The 21,620-nt window shown below is 41.5% G+C and overlaps 1 protein-coding gene across 1 annotated transcript; it reads left to right on the top strand.

Annotated features, from left to right (window-relative positions):
* The first annotated feature begins 230 nt into the window (after nucleotides 1-230).
* On the top strand, nucleotides 231-2,425 carry LOC145822781 (uncharacterized). Its single transcript, XM_082920814.1, has 6 exons — nucleotides 231-262; nucleotides 558-779; nucleotides 981-1,119; nucleotides 1,481-1,631; nucleotides 1,746-1,848; nucleotides 1,929-2,425. Exons 1-6 carry the CDS (start codon nucleotides 231-233, stop codon nucleotides 2,143-2,145), a joined length of 864 nt encoding a protein of 287 aa, XP_082776940.1. The 3' UTR covers nucleotides 2,146-2,425.
* Nucleotides 2,426-21,620: the final 19,195 nt, after the last annotated feature.

Raw genomic sequence — 21,620 nt, 5'->3', positions numbered from 1 at the left:
CGAAGTATGCGAAGTAGAGCAGTGTAATGCGGGGTGAGGGGAGCCGACATGTACTGACTAACAAGATGGATAGCATAGGCAATGTCAGGACAAGTCACAGTGAGATAGACAAGACTACCAACCAGTTGGCGATAAAGAGTAGCATCAGAGAGAAGATCCCCGTCTAGAGAAGTGAGACGAGTCTGAGGATCAACGGGAGTAGAGATAGTCTTGCAATCGGTAAGACCAGCATGTGCCAGAAGATCGGATGCATAATTGGCTTGTGACAAATAATAACCATTGGAATCATGAGAGATTTCAAGCCCTAAGAAATAATTAAGAGTACTAAGGTCCTTCATCTCAAACTGACGATTGAGAAATTGTTTGAGGCTAAGAATACCAGCCATATCATCACCGGTGATAATCATATCATCACGTAAAGAAGAAGAAGAGTGGTGCCATGAGGAGTGGTCCCAACAAATATAGCGTAGTCATATGAGTTGGAGGTGAAGCTGAAGTCATGGATAGTGGAACTGAATTTTGAAAACCAAGCTCGTGGGGCTTCCTTGAGACCATAGAGAGCACCCTGTAGTTTGCAAACCTTATAAGCCGGAGAATTCGTACAGCCGGTTCTTTGTTTACATGAAGGCCCTTGATCTAGCAGTCAATGGGAAGGTCACTGAACATATTATACCTTCTTTTAAAAAGATGGATAACTTATTGATGGAATGGAATATTGGGGTCCAGGATCAGAGAAAACTCTATTGCACCATCGCTAATATCTTGAAAGACAGTAAAAGGTATAGCCGTCCAAGTGTATGGATTCATTTTTAGACGAAGGTGTAACTAATTCTATTGGATTATGCTTGTTTATTGTTGTAGAAAAAGTTTTGTATGCTTAAAATTGTGACTATTCTTTCTGTTTACATTTTCTATAAAAAATTCTTAATTTATTTTGGAATTCTTATTGTTACTGTTTACGTCATATATTGTAATTCCAGCTCAGCAAGGGATTCTTTCAAATTCCTGACCAAATATCTGGCAACTTTTTCTGGTGAAGATGCATATAATATTGGGGAAGCCAAGGAGGAACCTGTCCGCACTATTATTGAATTTGTGAAGGAACCTGACATGTTTCAAGTATTTCAGTCTTTAACTGAATTTTGAATATGGGTTTAGAGGAAATTGAATTCTGAATTGAATTTTGAATATGGGATCTAGGGGTGAAAAGGAGGAATCAGACTAGCTTTAATTGAAGTGGGGAGTCAAGCAGCTTTGTGATGAATCATTTGGATTTTCTTTGGATAAAAGATGTGTGATGCATGCTTTAGTTATGCTAAGTGATTGTCCATGTGCGTTGTGTTTATTGTTCATTGCTTTACTATGGTTCTAGGCTTGTAGAGTGTATGCACAGGCGTTACACATTTTTAACCTACTTTAGCCTAGATCATACTCTAGTTTTTGGTTCTCAAAGTGTATTCTTTGTGGTGTTTCATGGCAGTGTGATTTGCTAGATATGCCTGCTGTGGCACAATTGGAGAAAGATGCTAAATATGCTTTGGTATATCACCTTCTGAAGATCTTTCTAACACAGCGGCTGGATGCATACTTAGATTTTTATGCAGCAAATTCCACTTTGCTGAAAAGCTATGGTAATTATTCATCTTGCCATATTTAAATTTCTGGTAGGTAGCTAAGCTGAGCTGAGCTTAACATTCTGGCTTATATCTAATTGTTTCTTGAATTTGTTCCTTTGAATGGTGTAGGTCTTGTCCATGAAAACTGTTTAGTAAAGATGAGGTTGATGCAATTGGTAGATCTTGCCTTTGCTAAATCTGGCCAAATTTCTTATCCACTAATCAAGGACACTCCAGGTAAAATTATTTCCTATCCCTGCATCTGTAGGTTTGAATTTTTACACTTTCGTCAATACATAGATGTAAGTTTCTTTTGCAGGTTAATGATGACGAGGTAGAAATGTGGGTAGTTAAGGCAATCACAGCAAAGTTAATTGATTGTAAGATGGATCAGATGTACCAAATTGTAATTGTAGGGTGCTCTCTCTCTCTCTCTCTCTCTCTCTCTCTCTCTCTCTCTCTCTCTCTCTCTCTCTCGCGTTTGCTCACTCTCTGTGCTTCTGCATGGGAGAGTGGATCTGATTTGTGAACTTCAGCATTAACTGGTGAATATAACGCTATTTTGTGTTTAGCCACTGCACTGAGCGCATCTTTGGGAAGCATCAATGCCAAACCCTCCGAGAAAAGCTAGCAACATGGATGGTAATGTTGACCAAATCCTTGTTATTTATTTTGTTTTATATTTTTCTCAGTTAATCTATATGTATGTATATGTATATTACAGGTGTATATATTTTTTTGTGGTACTATGCAGCACTGGGAACTGGGCCTTGACGGTACAAGAATGGGAATTTGGTTTGTTACGTAGTAATAGGAAAGAAACTGTTAGTTCAGTTTATGCTTGTTTGCCCAGATTAGGCGGTGGGTGTGGATAGGGACCAAACCAAACCAAGCCTTTAAGTCCCATCAAATGGGGTGGTTGCATGAATCTTTCTTTTCCACTCAATTCTATTCAAGGCCATTTTGTTAGGCAAATTAAAATGATTCGTATCTCTATTGGTGGGTGTGGATAAGAAATAGAAGTAAATCCTGTTCCTGTACTTTCTCTAGCCTTGCACAGAAATATGCCAGTGATCTAGGCAAAGTGAAAGTGGCAGCATTATTTGAAGGTAAATTACACTGTTGGTTCATATAGTTTTAGCGAGATTTTGCTTTGATCCTTGTAGTTCCAATTTCATAAATTTAATCCCCTAATTTTCAATTGCGTGAATTTTCAATTGCGTTTCAATATGGTCCTTCCATTAGTTGCCATTTGCATTTTGGAGCCAAAAAGACGTGGGAACTAAAGAGACTAAAGTGGAATTAAAAAATATATATAACTAGGGACCACCATTATAATTTATTTATTTTTCTTTTTGGGCGGGTATTGCTAAAATGCTTGTGTGAGTCATATGAGGCCTTTTTCAGTCCAAAAAGCTAATGACAATTGAGGGAGGGACCACATCGAAACGTAATTGGAAATGTGATGTTTAAATTGATGAAATTGAAATTATAGGGACCGAAGTAAAACCTCTCTCAAATTAGACGGACAAATGGTGTAATTACCCTTATTTTTAATTACATTAGAGCTTTTAATGCTAGTATCTCAAGAGTTGTATAAATGCATAGTTATTTGTACTTGTGAGAATAATTTTGTGAATGTCAGCTTTATAGCGATCCCGGATTTACCCTTGTTGTATAGTGATCCGGACATGTGTCCGTGGATGTTGGTAGTTGATCATTATCTTGTTTACATCTTTTCTTACTTTGTATTTGAGTTATAGGATGTGTTGGGCAGGCTTGTTACAGGTTGGTTGAGTTTAGAAACCAAAACTAGTTGCCCAGATTTTGGCTAGTCCGCTCGAGCGAGGGTTTTGACGCTCGAGCGGGGAATACACACATCCAATATTTCCTGTGCAGTGTTGGACGCTCGAGCGGGGGATTGGCCGCTCGAGCGGGAGGTTGTGAGTGACGCTCGAGCGGGGCTTCGAGAGCTCGAGCAGGGACCTGTTGTGTCGAGATGCTGGGAGAGTGCATCCGGAGCTCGAGCTGGAGTTTGGCCGCTCGAGCGGGAGTCTTTGAGTGCCGCTTGAGCGAGGGTTTGGACGCTCGAGCGGGGCGACTGGGTTTAAGTTCCGAGTTTTGACTTTTCAAATCACTTTTTCACTTTCTCTTCTCTCTCCTACTCTTCCAAAAACACCATTGTTGAGCCTCTCACTCTAGAACTCTACATTCTCTCTAGGTTTTGATCTAGTAGGAGTGATTTGCTCATCTTTGGCCTTTACAAAAAAGTTGTTGATCGTCAAGGGCTACATTTTAATCTGAAAATTTCGAGATTTGGAGCACGTTGGGCTTTGTCATCTTCTCCCTTGGGGCTCCGGATTTGAGGTAGGGATATTCTACTCCTCTCTTTGGATTTTTTCTTTAAATTTTAGTATTTTGAGATCTTGGGGTTGGTTTGGTAATTTGGTGAAAGTTTGGGGCTTTTGTGTAATTTTTACAAAAGTTGGGGTTTTATTTATAATAAACCTAGATGCATGTTTGGCATTGAGAAATGGAATAAATGTGGAATCATTGATGAAAATGGGACCTTAAGGGTTGTAATGTTAATTATGGAAAATGCCCTAATTACATTGTTTGATTAATTGGGTTAATTAATCGTGAGAAATGAGGTTATGAAATAGGAATGTTGAGATTGGGAATGTATGGGGTTAAAGGGTGTAGTTGAATTATTTATCACTCACCGAAATGAAATGTTGATTGAATATCCATTTGTGCATTTATTTTCTGTTTAGAAATAACTGCTTTGGGCTATCGGTGGCGGATAGTCGTGATTGTTGTAGACAATGCATGATGATTAGGTAAACGAAAACTAATCAATGGAATGTGTCATGAAATTTGACGGTTGATAGAATACATTAACTGTATGTATTGAATGATGGTATATAGAACCAATGTGTTTGTATACGTTATGTGTAGAGGAGGAGATGGGGGATGTACTCCGCAGTTTAGGGGAAGATGGGGGATGTACCTCTAAACCGGATAGTGTTGGGAGGAGATGGGAGATGAACTCCGTAGATACAGCTCATATGCTTGTCTAGAGAAATGAAGATAGAGCTCATATGCTTATCTTTGAGAAGTGTAGATACAACTCATATGCTTGTCTAGAGAAGTGAAGATAGGGCTAATATGCTTATCTTTGTGAAATGTGGATGTAGCTTATATGCTTATCTATGAATGTGGGATATAGTTCTTATACATATCTGTTGTGATGGTGATAGAGCTAATATGCTTATCTATTGAAAAAGAGAAAATGAAAAGTAACTTGGACTCATAAGTCGTTTAACTGAAATGTGGTTTATGTGGATGTATCAGTATTGGCCATCTATCAATTGCTAATCTTTTAGTCATTGTTCATGGTTGGTTTAGTGTATTTCTCTTGGGCTGTGGCTCACCCTATATGGGAATATCATTTTCAGGTGCAGGTAGCTTGCCACCTCTAAGGACATAGCTTGGGAGGCTAGATGCGAGCAGATTTTTGCTGTTTAGTTTCTTTTGATGTATTACATGTATATTCAAGCCAAGGGTTTAATGTGTAGATGAGTTAGCACTCTTTTGTTGTAACCAAGTGTTAACTTGGAAAGCTGTAAGCCCGTAGGGCACTTTGCTTTTGTTGTTAACATGTAATACTTTTGTATGAAACTCTGATTAATAGAAGAATGTGGATATTTTGTATGTCAATGAATGTCTTAATTGATGGTTTGATGTTATTATTTTGAGGGCGTTACAACTTGGTATCCGAGCGTACCGGGTTCGAATACTTTGGGTACGTGGGAAGTGATTAGTATCATAATGGGTTTGTCTCGCTTGATAGAGACTTCGGAATAGTGTTGCATGCTATGTGTTTAATTGATAACATGCTTATGTGACTATGTGGGTATGGGATTTAGTTTCTAGGATGTTGATTGGATCCTTGGGTTTCTAGGAGTCTTGTTGGAAAGGCACTTGATCAATGCTGTTTTTAACCGGAACTCTAGTAACGCCTCGGGACTATCATTATCCGGAGACGAAATTCGTAAGTGCTTATGTGTTTATGTGCTTACGTGGAGTGAATTACAGTTGTCCATGCATTAGAACATGAGTGTTTAGTTTCGGCACATTTATGAGTGTGCTAACGTTCAGTGCTACCTTTATTAGGATGTCAGGATGAGGAAGAGGTGCTAGGCGTGGTAGACCTGCGAGGCAGGAAGTACCTTTACCGAATGAGATTCCAGCAGTGCAGGAGGGAGTTGGCCAGGCCAATGTGGCCGAGCTAGCGGGTCAACAGGTCATGGGTGCCTTGGCCAGAGAGATAGCAGGAGCTTTGGGTATTCTTAGAGCTGGGAATCAGGCAGCTGAGGCAGGGCCTTCTTTCTTGAAGAGGTAGCTTTTCCGGTCTAACCCGGATGAGTTTATTGGTGATCCGAAGGAGCCGCTGAAGACTGATGAGTGGCTAGAGCAAATAAGTAAGACGTTCGAGATGCTTGGCATCGAGGACGGAGCACTGAAAGTGACCTTGGCATCCTTCCAGCTGAAGGGAGATGCGGGTTAATGGTGGAAGTACGAGAAGGCTCGTGTTGGGGGTACATGGGAGGCGTTTGTAAATGCTTTTCAGGAGAGGTTTTTGTCTGCAGTAGCTAGGGAGAAGCTGAGGGATCAGTTTAGCCGGCTTAAACTGCAGGGCTTGTCAATGGCCGAGTTTGAGGCTACTTTTACCACTCTGTCCAGGTTTGCACCTGAACTGGTGGCGTCCGAGGAACGCCGTTGCTATGAGTTTGAGCGGAAGTTGAGGCGAGGCCTCAAGTTGAGAGTTGGTGGGTCTTACATCCGAGAGTATAGACACCTGGTAGATGCTGCTGCTCATATGGAAATTATGATGCAGGAAGAGGAGGAAGAGCAGAGGGGCTCCAAGAGGGGCCAGGATGGTCAGGGTGATGGCAGAAAACAGAGGGGTTATAACCCTCAGCAGCCTCAGGGTGCAGTTTCTAGATCGACCTTTCTAGTGCCGAGTACAGGCTCGGGGAGAGGCAATTAGGGGGAGTTTGCTTGTTACAAGTGTGGCCAGCTGGGTCACAAGGTTTCGGTTTGCCCGCAGAAGGGAGGGGGTCAGTGAGCTGCTTCTTCTTCAGCTAGACCTCAGGGCCAGAGTCAGGGTAGGGGCTAGTCCTTGTCTTGTTATCAGTGTGGTTAGCCTGGGCACCTGAAGAGGTTTTACCCGCAGTTGAGTGCCACTTCGAGAGCGTCTGGTTCCAGGCAGACGCAGAGTTTTCAGCCAGCTCAGTCTGTGCAGGCCTCGAGGGCCAATCCGGGGGCTTCGTCGTCCTAGTCAGTACAGTAGTCGTATGCTCCTCGAGGTGAGCAGGGGGAACAGGGGCCCACAGGGCCCGTGTATGCTTTTACCGCGCAGGATTTAGTACCGGCTCCATCGATAGTGAGAGATACTTTTCTGTTTTGCAACTCGGTTGCTAGTGTGTTGATTGACATGGGTGCATCTCATTCTTTTGTATCTGCTGCATTTGCATCTGTTTTGGAATTGGAGTTAGCACAGTTAGCATCTCCTATTTGTGTAGTGTCACCTCTTGGGGGTGAACTGATCTTGAAACAAGGTGTTAGAGGTTGTGATATAGAGGTCGCCGACCACAGGCTTCCTTTTCCGTTTGTTGTCATGCCCATGAAGGGCTTTGATGTTATTTTGGGTATGGACTGGCTATCGTCATACCGGGCTGTTATCGATTGCTACTGCTAGAGGGTCACGTTATGTACCTTGAGCGGGGAGTGGTTCCATTTCTTGGGAGATCGGGTTGGTAGCGTTTTGCCACCGGGGTATGATTCGCGAGGGTGAAGTGAGCTTAGTGGTCTACTTGCTAGCTTTGAGAGTGGTGAGAGTGGTGAGACCCAGCTTGTATTGCCGAGGGTGGTTTGTGAGTATTCGGATGTCTTTCCCAAAGACCTTGTTAGTTTGCCACCTCACCGAGAGATAGAGTTCTCTATTGATCTAGTGCCCGGCACGGCGCCGATTTCCATGGCACCTTACCGTTTTGCTCCAGCAGAGTTGGTTGAGTTGAAAGTTCAGCTCCAGGAATCGCTAGATAAGGGCTTTGTTCGCCCTAGTGTTTCGCCGTGGGGAGCACCGGCCCTCTTTGCTAAAAAGAAAGATAGTGCCCTGAGATTGTGTATTGACTACCGGAAGTTGAATCGGGCTACGGTTAAGAATAAATACCATATGCCCCGTATAGATGATCTATTTGACCAGTTGAAGGGTTCCCGTTGTTTCTCTAAGATAGACTTGAGATCGGGTTACCACCAGTTGAGGGTCAGGGAGGAGGATATTCCTAAGACGGCATTCCGAACGCGGTATGGCCATTATGAGTTTCTGGTGATGCCATTTGGGCTTACCAATGCACCGGCAGTCTTTATGGACTTGATGAACTGGATCTTCCGGGAATTCTTAGATTGATTTGTGGTCGTTTTCGTGGACGACATTCTTATCTATTCGCCTTCAGAGGAGGAGCATGAGGAACACTTGAGAGTGGTGCTTGTATTGCTTAGAGCCCATAGGATGTATGCCAAGTTTGGAAAGTGTGAGTTCTGGCTAGGAGAGGTGAAATTCTTAGGCCACGTGGTATCCGGGGAAGGAGTGTCTGTTGATACATCCAAGGTAGAGGCAGTGCAAGATTGGGCACAACCTAAGAGTGTGTTTGAGATCCGCAGTTTTCTGGGATTAGCTGGGTATTACCGTCGGTTTGTGAAGGATTTCTCCAGGCTAGCTTCGCCATTGACTAGATTGACGCGGAAAGGGGTCAAGTTTGTGTGGAGTGAGACTTGTGAAAAGTCGTTCCAAGAGCTGAAGGGTAGATTGACCACCGCTCCGGTTTTGATTATTCCGGAGAGAGGGTTGGGTTATGCGGTTTATTGTGATGCCTCGCGAGAGGGTTTGGGTTGTGTGTTGATGCAAGAAGGGAAAGTGGTAGCTTATGGCTCACGTCAGTTAAAAATTCACGAGAAGAATTACCCCACACACGACCTAGAGTTAGCAGCAGTGATCTTTGCCTTGAAGATTTGGAGGCACTACCTTTATGGTGAGAAGTTCGAGGTGTTCTCGGACCACAAGAGTTTGAAGTATCTGTTTACACAGAGAGACTTGAATTTGAGGCAGAGGAGATGGATGGAGTTCATTGAGGACTACGACTTTGAGTTGCATTATCACCCGGGAAAGGCCAATGTTGTGGCCGATGCCCTTAGTAGGAAATCCATTAGTGTTGTAGCTTGTATTGCCATCCGAGAATGGGAGATGTTGGGAGCTCTTGGCGAGTTTGATTTGCTACTGGGCGAATCTGTTGAGGCTGCGGCCTTGTTTTCCGTTGTCGCGCAGCCTACACTTGTGACTAGAGTGTTAGAGGCACAGAGAGGTGACCTTGAGGTAGAATCCCTCCGAGAGAAAATCTCAGGTGGGAAGGTTGAGAAGGGTTTGACGGTGTATCCCGACCTGAGTGTGAGATACCGAGACCGTCTGTTTGTGCCGGAGTCTTGCCGGGAGGAAGTACTCCGAGAGTTTCACCATTCACGTCTTGCGGTGCATCCGGGAGGCACTAAGATGTATCGGGATTTGAGTCGCCAATTTTGGTGGCGGGGTATGAAGAGAGATGTGGCTGTTTTCGTATCGAAGTGCCTTACTTGCCAGCAAGTGAAGGCCGAGCATCAGAGGCCAGTAGGTTTGTTGCAACCCTTGCCTATTGCCGAGTGGAAGTGGGAGCATGTCACTACGGACTTCGTTGTAGGTCTTCCGAGGACTTAACGGGGTAGTGACGGCATTTGGGTGGTTGTAGACCGGTTGACTAAGTCGGCGCACTTCATTCCTATACGCGCGAGAGATTCGGTAGACCATCTTGCCGACTTGTATATTCGGGACATAGTGAGATTGCACGGGGTCCCAGTGACGATCGTCTCAGATAGAGATCCTCGTTTTACTGCTAGGTTGTGGCAGAGTTTACAGAGTGCCTTGGGCACTAAGTTGACCTTTAGTACGGCTTACCATCCGCAGACTGACGGGCAGTCCGAGCGTACTATTCAGATCCTTGAGGATATGCTTCGGGGTTGTGTCCTTGACTTTAGTGGGACGTGGGAGAGGCACTTACCATTGGTGGAGTTTGCCTACAACAACAGCTTTCAGTCTAGTATTGGTATGGCACCGTTTGAGGCCTTGTATGGCCGACCGTGTAGGTCTCCAGTTTGTTGGGCCGAGGTGGGTGATGCACCTTTGTTGGGTCCGGAGTTAGTTAGGGAGACGACGGAGAAAGTTGAACTTATCCGTAGGAGGCTTGTTATAGCCCAGAGTCGTCAGAAATCCTATGCTGACCGTAGGAGGAGGCCTTTGGCGTTTGAGGTAGGTGATCATGTTTTCTTGAAAATATCACCTAGGCGAGGTTTGATGAGGTTCGGGAAGAGTGGGAAGTTATCCCCTCGGTTTATTGGCCCTTTTGAGATCCTTGAGAGGATTGGGGAAGTCGCTTACCGTTTGGCTTTACCGCCACAGTTGTCCGGGGTGCATGACGTCTTTCATGTTAGTATGCTTCGGAAGTATGATCCAGATCCATCACATGTATTGGATTGGACCGATTTAGAGGTAGATGAGGATGTCTCGTATGAGGAGAGACCGGTTCGGGTCTTGGATAGGCGGGATCAGGTCCTACGTGGCAAGACCATTCCTTTGGTGAAAGTCTTGTGGAAACATCACGGAGTGGAGGAAGCCACTTGGGAACGTGAGTTGGAAGTCCGTGAGAAATATCCGGACTTGTTTGTTGATATGTAATCTTGTAATTAGATTTTGAACTATTGTTGAACTTAAGAGCTTTTATATATGTCTTAAGTTGTGAAACATTGAAAATGTTTTGGTTTATTGGAAGTATGTTTTGGAACTTGCCTCATATGGAAGTTGAATGTAACATTATATATGTTGAATATATTGTTGAAATTGGAAAGGAAATTCGTAATGTTGATGCATGTTGAAAGTACATATGTTGTTTACATATTGTGAAATGCCTCTTGATAAGAGATGGGATGACCGGTAATGGGTCGAGTTTTTGAATGTTAAAATGTAACATTGTCAAAAATGGGGAAAAACCTGTTTTTGAAAACTTGTGCTTAATTTCAGGGACGAAATTCTTTAAGGGGGGGAGGTTATAGCGATCCCGGATTTACCCTTGTTGTATAGTGATCCGGACATGTGTCCGTGGATGTTGGTAGTTGATCATTATCTTGTTTACATCCTTTCTTACTTTGTATTTGAATTATAGGATGTGTTGGGCAGGTTTGTTACAGGTTGGTTGAGTTTAGAAACCAAAACTAGTTGCCCAGATTTTGGCCAGTCCGCTCGAGTGGGGGTTTTGACGCTCGAGCGGGGAATACACACATCCAGTATTTCCTGTGCAGTGTTGGACGCTCGAGTGGGGGATTGGCCGCTCGAGCGGGAGGTTGTGAGTGACGCTCGAGCGGGGCTTCAAGAGCTCGAGCGGGGACCTGTTGTGTCGAGATGCTGGGAGAGTGCATCCGGAGCTCGAGCGGGAGTTTGGCTACTCGAGCGGGAGTCTGTGAGTGCCGCTCGAGCGGGGGTTTGGACGCTCGAGCGGGGCGACTGGGTTTAAGTTCCGAGTTTTGACTTTTCAAATCACTTTTTCACTTTCTTTTCGCTTTCCTACTTTTCCAAAAACTCCATTGTTGAGCCTCTCACTCTAGAACTCTACCTTCTCTCTAGGTTTTGATCTAGTAGGAGTGATTTGCTCATCTTTGGCCTTTACAAAAAAGTTGTTGATCGTCGAGGGCTACATTTTAATCTGAAAATTTCGAGATTTGGAGCACGTTGGGTTTTGTCATCTTCTCCCTTGGGGCTCCGGATTTGAGGTAGGGATATCCTACTCCTCTCTATGGATTTTGTCTTTAAATTTTAGTATTTTGAGATCTTGGGGTTGGTTTGGTAATTTGGTGAAAGTTTGGGGCTTTTGTGTAATTTTTACAAAAGTTAGGGTTTTATTTATAATAAACCTAGATGCATGTTTGGCATTGAGAAATGGAATAAATGTTGAATCGTTGATGAAAATGGGACCTTAAGGGTTGTAATGTTAATTATGGAAAATGTCCTAATTACATTGTTTGATTAATTGGGTTAATTAATCGTGAGAAATGAGGTTATGAAATAGGAATGTTGAGATTGGGAATGTATGGGGTTAAAGGGTGTAGTTGAATTATTTATCACTCACCGAAATGAAATGTTGATTGAATATCCATTTGTGCATTTATTTTCTGTTTAGAAATAACGGCTTTGGGCTATCGGTGGAGGATAGTCGTGATTGTTGTAGACAATGCATGATGATTAGGTAAACGAAAACTAATCAATGGAATGTGTCATGAAATTTGACGGTTGATAGAATACATTAACTGTATGTATTGAATGATGGTATATAGAACCAATGTGTTTTTATACGTTATGTGTAGAGGAGGAGATGGGGGATGTACTCCGCGGTTTAGGGGAAGATGGGGGATGCACCTCTAAACCGGATAGTGTTGGGAGGAGATGGGGGATGAACTCCGTAGATACAGCTCATATGCTTGTCTAGAGAAATGAAGATAGATCTCATATGCTTATCTTTGAGAAGTGTAGATACAGTTCATATGCTTGTCTAGAGAAATGAAGATAGGGCTAATATGCTTATCTTTGTGAAATGTGGATGTAGCTTATATGCTTATCTGTGAATGTGGGATATAGTTCTTATACATATCTGTTGTGATGGTGATAGAGCTAATATGCTTATCTATTGAAAAAGAGAAAATGAAAAGTAACTTGGACTCATAAGTCGTTTAACTGAAATGTGGTTTATGTGGATGTATCAGTATTGGCCATCTATCAATTGCTAATCTTTTAGTCATTGTTCATGGTTGGTTTAGTGTATTTCTACTGGGCTGTGGCTCACCCTATATGGGAATATCATTTTCAGGTGCAGGTAGCATCCCACCTCCAAGGACATAGCTTGGGAGGCTAGATGCGAGCAGATTTTTACTGTTTAGTTTCTTTTGATGTATTACATGTATATTCAAGCCAAGTGCTTAACGTGTAGATGAGTTAGCACCCTTTTGTTGTAACCAAGTGTTAACTTGGAAAGCTGTAAGCCCGTAGGGCACTTTGCTTTTGTTGTTAACATGTAATACTTTTGTATGAAACTCTGATTAATAGAAGAATGTGGATATTTTGTATGTCAATGAATGTCTTAATTGATGGTTTGATGTTATTATTTTGAGGGCGTTACAGCTTGGTGTATGGAAAATTAGGAGTCAGAAATGATGAAATTATGTTATTGAAAGTACATAATTCAAAATTATTGTTAATAAATTTGGTTATGTTAGGTTTACTAGTGTTTAAATTGGGAAAACTTAGGTTGTATTGGCCTCGCTTTGACCACCGTCCAACCACTAGATTAGTCATATCTTTGAATGAATTGTGATTCTAATGGAAAAGGTTATATCTGGGTATCTGGTATTTTGTCTGTCCAGAAGGTATTGTGTTCATTTGGTCCTCATATTGGTCCTGCTGAGGGTAGTTTCCAATCTAAGATACTTCTCAGGCTTCTAGTGTTACTTGTTTATTGGACCTGATGCTAACAATATAAACCTCATCTTGAGCATCTTTTAGTCAGGTTGATGAGTGGATTTTTTGATGTGCTATTGATGTCTCTGTCATTCCATTGCTATGCCAACATTATTTTTTGTTGAATTTTTCTGGGGATTCAAGTTTTGGTGCCACTTTTTCCAGGGTAATATAACCAATGTCATTAGCTCCATTCAAGCTAACAAGATAACCGAAGATGCCACACAAGCAGTGTAGGGCTTGATGATATGTTAAAGTGCTCTGTTATTTGCAATTTAGTTCTGACCACATCCTCCTCTTTGTTAAGTGATAGGTCAGGCCCAAACTACAGTAGTTGCGATTCTCTTTTGTTTTAGTTGAACTGAATTTATATACCCTGGAAATTTTGACGAAGACAAGTCATTTTTATATATCCTCCAAAATTTTGATGTTTGATGGATGGAATGTATCATTAGCACACACATGTATTTTATTTTTACTTTATCAGAGAGCTAGGCTTTTGGTTACATAGGCCATCTCACTTTACCTGCTTAATTTCTGTTTCTAATGGTTAATTACAGGAAGTGATAAACTTACAAAATGATTGAAAAGGGTATATTGCGATTTGGCTATTTATTTTTTCTGGTATAAATTTGGTTTATGTTCTATGGAAATAGAACAATAGCATCATTAGTTAGGGACTCTCTCTCTCTCTCTCTGGGGGTGATGGTTGTGCAAGTTTAGACTTGTGTGACGAACCTAATGGTGTTCTTTGCATGTGCTGAATTGTTATTCTTAGATGGTCAGTCAAATAAGCAAACTAAAAGAATTGTCAATCCATCTGGCTATAAAGAGCTAAATTAAGATTTGTGAAGGATTATAAAAATTAAAAATTAAAACAAAAAGAAAATGAAAAAATCATTAGTCACCAACAGATTGTTAACATACAATATCCACCATAGTGCATTTGTAGCTGTCAACCCACTACCACACACTTTCACTTTTATATTTGTTAATATATTTGTTAGGTTTTATTTCTTGGCAATCCCGTTTGACAAAACTCCTTTGAGTTGTAATTTTATTCGCATTTTTATTTCAGTGAGGCTATGAGTTGTTAGATGCGAATCCAACCCGAATCAGGCCTTTCAGAGAAGTTTGTGATGATAAAGCTTTCAAGATTGCCACTTCGCTGATTATGACGGGGATCGAGCTGCCCGGTCAACTCGCGGGGGTCCAGGGGGCAGCGCCCCTTGGCGGGTCCGGGGCAGCGCCACGGCGGGGTCAAGGGGCAGCGCCCCCGAAGCAAAATGCAAAAATGCATTCAAAGTTGCCTGTCCGATCATGTTATATTTTTCCAGTTTTTCCAGTTTTGGCCTTCCCGCTCTAGCGGGGAAAAGGGCGCTCGAGCGGGGTTTACAAGCTCACAGAATATCTGCTATGCCTGAAAAAGTACTGGATGGTGTGATTCGACGCTCAAGCGTCAAAACCGACGCCCAAGCGTGGAGCCTGTATGAAATCACAGAATTTGAAGTCTCTGCTCGAGCGGGAAGACCCACGCTCGAGCGGACCGCGCGATCCCAGATTTCCAGATTTGTTAAGGAGTTGGTTTTCTTCTGAAACTAGGATTGCTTTGGTTTTCTATAAATAGTTGGTTTTCTCCCAACACTAGAGGAACTTCTCCAGATCTTATTTTTGGATCTTAAGGTTTATATCTGGAGATATTTTGCTAGTTTCTTTGATGTTTTTTATTGAGTATTCAACTCATGGTTTAAAGAGAGTACATCAAAGGTTGTGTTTTGTTTTACAAAAGAGAGAGTTGTTCTTCGGTGGATTCTGAAGAATTCGAGCCTGAAGCCTTGGTGGATTCCGGAGTGGCTCATCGTAAAGACAATTCTGAGGTGAAGACGGGTTGGAAAAGGCACATAGAGGTTGGTTCAATTAGGCGTGGATTCGCTAGGTAATTGAGAGTATACCTGTGTAATTCCTTTAAATCTTCTTAGTGGATTGTTTTTGTGGCTGTTGCCCGTGGTTTTTTTATCACAGTTGGAGGTGTCCAATTGTGGTTTTTTCCACGTAAAATCGTTGTGTTTCTTTGTCTTGATTGTTTGATTGGGATTGTTATATTATGCTTAAAATTGATACATAATCACAAATCAACATCTAGGGGATTTCTAGATTTTTCAATATTTTATGTATATTTTATGTTAGTGCTTTAGGCTTTAGATTAGTGCATTTACTTTCAGTTAGTGGATATACTTTTGGCATGATGATGTTTGTAATGTTTTCTCCTCTATAACGGAGAGTGTACCTCTTTATTCAATACATCAATATATACACAATTTATTCTCTCTATCCCTATACATTAATTCTTACATGGTATCATAGCAGGTTTAGAACCTAGTATTTTTGCTTCACCGGCGGGCGGCAACCTCACCTTAGCCGTCCGCCGGACCTCAACCTATTCCGTTTATTTTCTACACATACCTTCCCATCATTGCCCAAATGAGTGGACAGCACCAATGCGAGCACAAGCGAGCATTGCGATTGGCAATTCCATAAGCATTGGTAAATAAATCACGACAGCATCACCCTTGCTAACACCAATATGTTTCAGGTAATTTGCAAGCTGGCAAACTCTCTCCAGCAACTGCCTGTAAGTTAAACTGTCATCAAGATCAGTCTCATTTCCTTCCCAGTAAAAGGCAATTTTGTCACCCATTCCGGATTCTACATTCCTGTCTAAGCAGTTGTAGCAGACAATGTTGTGACACCACCTTTGAACCACTCGATCTTGATGTTCCCTTTTCTGATATTGAGATTCTCCGAGTAGATCTCTTGTCCCCATTGCTGTTTCCAGTAGAACTCCGACGCAATATCCGACCAAAACCCAGCAGGGTCCTCAATTGACCTTCTATACATCTCTAAATACTTTTGGGGAGAGGGGATGAGAGCCTGGGTGGAGAAGTGATCGCTGGGGAAGACGAGATCATCATCCTCGGAGGCAAGTGCCTCTCCAAGTATGACAACATTCAATCTGGGTATCTTCCCCGCTCCCGAAGGCATACTCACCATCGAATCCATATGTCGAAGCTGCTGATCCGCTATCCTCCTAGTTTTCTTTAGAGGACTAGCAGCAGTATTGCTATTGAATGCACCGCCGATCTAGTCTCCTTCTTGAACGCTGCTCAGACGGCTTTCTTAAACTGTGTTTTTTTCTGCCAATGAAGTCACCATGTGCGACGGTTGTGACCGCCGAGTCCACCATGCAAGCAAGCTGGCCACCAAACACATTCCATTCTCTCTCATCCACCCTTCTTTCAAAGAATCCCCTCGCTGTGATATCTGCTAGAAGAGACGTGCTTTTCTATTCTGCCAAAAAAAAAAAAAAAGATAGAGCGATTCTATGTAGAGAATTTGACGCACATGAACACACCCAGAAATACACCAGCTGCATGTGCTCTCTCTCTCTATCTCGGGTTGGAGGTGAGAGACAGAGTTAAGTAAAAAAAAAAAAAAAAAGAGGAAAACAGCCACACTGCTTCTCTCTCTCTCTCCATGGACCCAACATCTTATCCACTGCCCCTTGTTGAGCTCAGACTCATTATTATGCTTCCCACTCTCCCCAACTTTCTTTATTTTATATATATATATATATATATCTTTTTATTATACTATATTACCCAAACACTCCACTTTCACACCACGCCGTCTGATCCCACTATACCTTTTATTTATTTTATTTTATCTTCCTACTTTCAAAAAAAAAAAAAAAAAAATCCATTCACACCCAACTCGTTTTCATTCCACAAACTTGTCATTTCTTTTTGTCGGGATCAACCCCGATCACAATTTTACACAAAAAAAAAAAAAAAAAAAACCAAAAAAAAAAAACAAAACAAAACAAAACAAAAAAAACAAAACAAAAAAAAAAACCAAAAAAAACAAAACCCACACAAACACCCACCCACAGGCGGGATTTTTTCCTTATCCCTTCTCTACTCTACCGCCGGTCTCTTCTTCTTGCCTCCGTTCTGGACAGCCCTTGACGGTGTTGCCTCCGTGTTTCCCACGCCACCGAGCACATTCACTCCCCCCTGCTCCTCCACTGCAGCATATGGCGGACCTCCAAATCGAACATCACGGTGGCCTTCCGCTTCAGCTCCTTGTTTTCCGCTTTTAGCACACATATCTCTGCTCGCGCATCCTTCTACATGCGCTGGAGCAGAGCCAGTTGGGCGTTTAACTGCTGCACCTCATTTGTCCTACTCTAAAGCCGGTGCGACAAGTTTGTGACTGCAGTCATCGTCTCCACACATGACTTCAATGTATACTGATTGGCCTCAATATCTGATTGCGCTGCCATTATTTGCTCCACAGACCGCATAGGAAAGGTCAACGGAGCAAACCCAGGGGCGCTTGGTTGAGGTTCACGGGCAACCGCACCAGTTATCTCTCTTGTGGACTCGTTGAGGTCTGGAAAGAGAGTGAGCAGACCACGGGAAGAAGAGGCCATGTTTTGGGTTGCTAAGTGTTTCAGAGAAGCAGCGATTTCAGACTGGTAATATCAGAAAGCGTTGGTTGCAGAGTGTTTCAGAATGCAAATGTTCAGATGTTTCAGACTCGTTTGGTTTGCACAGCCTCCGCATCGGTTTATAAAGACAATGACGAAGCGGACGACACGCGCTCTGTCGATCACGTGCATCACCGCGTGTCTGACGCGACTTTTGATGGCTCGTCGCTCAATGATTTCTGTCGGGCACGACTTTTGATGCAGTGGGCGCACCTTTTGAGGGCGCGACTTTTGAGGGCTCGATATATATATATATACATGTATATCTTTTGGGCAGCCTATATACACAATCATACAGTGTCTTCTACAACGGTCCGGCATGACCCCATAAACTGTCCTGACATTGATTCCGGTTAGCTTCTCCATCGGTCCGACATGACCCCATAAATTGTCCCGACATTCATTCCGGTTAGCTTCTACATCGGTCCGGCATGACCCCATAAACTGTCCCGACATTGATTCCGGTTAGCTTCTACATCGGTCCGGCATGACCTCGTAAACTGTCCCGACATTGATTCCGGTTAGCTTCTACAACGGTTCGACACGACCATACAGTGTCTTCACCAACGGTCTAACACGACCATATAGTGTCTCCTATCCACTTTTATTTGTCAGTTTATTTTCTTGTTTTGTTACTCTCTCCAAACTCAAGTTGGTTTATGCCTACCCTCCTTGAGTTTGCGGGGGGCTGTTAACATACAATATCCATCATAGTGCATTTGTAGCTGTCAACCCACTACCACACACTTTCACTTTTATATTTGTTAATATATTTTATGTATATTTTATGTTAGTGCTTTAGGCTTTAGATTAGTGCATTTACTTTCAGTTAGTGGATACACTTTTGGCATGATGATGTTTGTAATGTTTTCTCCTATATAACGGAGAGTGTACCTCTTTATTCAATACATCAATATATACACAATTTATTCTCTCTATCCCTATACATTAATTCTTACAACAGAAATCATTTAAATGGCCCCATGAAAATGAGTTAATGGATTATCAAAAAGAAAAATGAATTAATGCTGTGACAAAAAAAAGTAGTTGTGTCAATCATAGCTTTGAAATGTTTATTTAGGGGAAGTTAATAGCCCCGGAACGTTTGAGGGAATTTGTCAAGATTGCGTGGAATTGCCTGCTTGATCAGGGAACAGAATGGCCATCAATTGACCTCCAGATTGCGCTGCAGCTGCAGCAAACTTGGAACAATGATACGGCGATGGGATCTCATCCGAAAATGATCCGGTGGAAGAACCGTTCCGTTCAGCCTTCAGTCGTGCTTATAACAATGTGTTGTCATATGATGGTGCATTTGACATAACGGATACGGGAAGTAATGAACTGATCAAGAAAATTTAGCTTTTTAAAACCCCTTCTGTTTCTTTACTTCTACATAGCATCAACATGTGTCAAAAAATTGGTAGCCATACCCATAGGTGAGACCAATGAATCTTGGTTGTGCTGCAGTGTTCTTTTTCTTTTATTTTTGATTGACTGTTTTAAGCAATGTTTGCATGTGCTGTGAATTGTATTCTTAGATTGTTTGGCAGAATCAAGTGTTACCAAATATGGGGTTCAAAATCCTTCTCTAAGGTCTCTGGGACTAATTTCATTTGAATTACTTTGGCTATCGAGTCAGAGAATAATAGGGAGGAAAAATCTGTGACATAAAATAAAAAACAAAACAATACAAAAAAAACTTACAACCAAATAAAAGTTCTTGTTGTGGCCCAATCCATTCGATTAGAAAAAAATTAAAACACGTGAGTAGTGAGTCATATCTGCACCGAGATACTTTCTTTTTGCTAGATTGCTGTAATTAGTTAATGCTCCATGTACTGAATTGTTATTCTTAGATAAGCAAACTATAAAGATTGTCAATCCATCGGATGTAAAGATCTAAAATAAGATTTGTGATGAATTATACACACAAAAAAAAAAAAGTGATGGCCACGTACCGGTTTCATTTAAATGGACCCACGGAAAATGAAATAATGCATTATGCATTGTTGATGCGGTGTCTGAAAAAACAAAAATTCAGTCAAATATGGTTTGGGTGAGGAGAGGAAAAGAACTCTGGCATAGAATAATGTAATGAAGTCCTGTTATAGTTTACTTTCACTAATGTTAACAAAAGATCGTTTATGTATTGGCTTGAGTTTCTTTACTACCTATTTCTCCGTAAAGGCTTGAGCGCATCGCTTTCTAACTGTGCCTACTTATTGCGTGAAAGTCATCCTTGACTTCCAGCTGCTCTGCTAACCGAAACTGACTTTGCACTTAGATTGTGGAGTATCGGTCTTTCTCTTACTCGTCTTTCATCGACCATTTCCAAAATCTATTTGCTCCAATCCTAGACCACAAAAAACCATGTATAGTTATAGGCTATCCATGTTTATCCCTCTTTACCACTTCATCCACTCTTACTTTCACAGTTGACAGTAGCAACTCACCTGCTCTTTATCACTCAGTAGAAAATATCGCAGTTAACCACAGCTCCTTGGGCAACTCATCATCTGCACTAGATGGCCGGCAGTGGATTGGAGATATTGGTTCTAAATATGTCATTTCACAAGGATCCAAGGGCAAAATTGATAAGCTCAACACCTATAACTAATGTAATTAGGCACCATTCAAGCTAACAAGATAACGGAAGAAGCCACACAAGCAGTGCAGGGCTTGATGATACGTTAAGAGTGCTCTGTTATTTGCAATCGAGTTCAATCGAGTTCCAGCCACATCCTCCTCTTTGTTAAGTGATAGGTCAGGCTTGGGTAGGTCCAAAACTTCAGTAGCTGGGATTCTCTTTTGTTTTAGTTGAACTGAGTTTATATGCCCTGGAAATTTTGACAAAGACAAGTCATTCCATATATCCTCCTAAATTTTAATGTTTGATTTGACGGATGGAACGTATCACTAGCACACCCATGTAATGTATTTTTATTTTATCAGAGAGCTAGGCACTTTACCTGCATAATTACTGTCTTCTTAATGGTTAAGGTGCTATATTACAGGAAGTGACAACTTTACAAAATGATATGTAAAGGGTATATTGCAATTTGGCTGTTAGTTGGGAACTAGTGCTCTCTCTCCCTCGGGTGATGGCTGTGCAAGTTTAGACTCGTGTAACGGACCTAGTTGTGTTCTTTCTTTTTGCTAAATTGCTGCAGTTAATGTTGCATGTGCTGAATTGTTATTCTTAGATGATCTGTGGCATATGCAAAGGAAAAGGATTGTCAATCCATCTGGCCCTAAAGAGCTAGAATAAGATTTGTGATGGGTTATGGAGGGGAAAAAAAAGAGAGTAAGGGAAACAACAATGTTAGGTATCATGAAAAACTTTTCATGAAAATAATCGTGAAAGTTTTGTGACCCTTGAATTACACGTAAAATAAAACATCACAAACTAATCAAGACAATCTAAGGATCATAAATCTTTCATAATTATTTTCATGAAAAAAATTTCATGATCCCTAACTTTTCTCTAAAGAAAAAGAAGAGGAAGATGAAGCAACGGGCACCAGCAGGTATCATTTAATTGGCCCCATAAAATATGAATTAATGCTGTGACAAACAATTATTGTGTCAGTTATAGCTTTCAAACATAGTTTATTTAGGGGAGTTAATTGCTTCTTTAGTTTTTATTTTTTATTTTTTTTATAGAATCTAAAAAAGTTGATGTATTTTGTAATAGTTAAGAAATTTACCTTTTTGTTAGTGGAAAAGTGTACTTTTTTTAGCTCAAGACAAATATATTTTTGTTTTTTAATGTATTTTACTTAAAAATAGTTATTTTTAG

This window comes from Camellia sinensis, chromosome 1 (genome assembly GCF_055761805.1).
Source record: "Camellia sinensis isolate YWXY chromosome 1, ASM5576180v1, whole genome shotgun sequence".
NCBI lineage: Eukaryota > Viridiplantae > Streptophyta > Magnoliopsida > Ericales > Theaceae > Camellia > Camellia sinensis.
The sequence above is the reverse complement of the archived record's forward strand: the minus strand, read 5'-3'. Positions and strand labels throughout refer to the sequence as shown.

Bases quoted from the DNA above. Each gene is read 5' to 3' on its own strand.
- LOC145822781 (XM_082920814.1), top strand. From the start codon at position 231: ATGTGCCAGAAGATCGGATGCATAATTGGCTT. The intron at 263-557 runs GTGACAAATAAT...TTGAGACCATAG, and splicing joins ATCGGATGCATAATTGGCTT to AGAGCACCCTGTAGTTTGCA. The intron at 1,849-1,928 runs TCCAGGTAAAAT...ATGTAAGTTTCT, and splicing joins TATCCACTAATCAAGGACAC to TTTGCAGGTTAATGATGACG.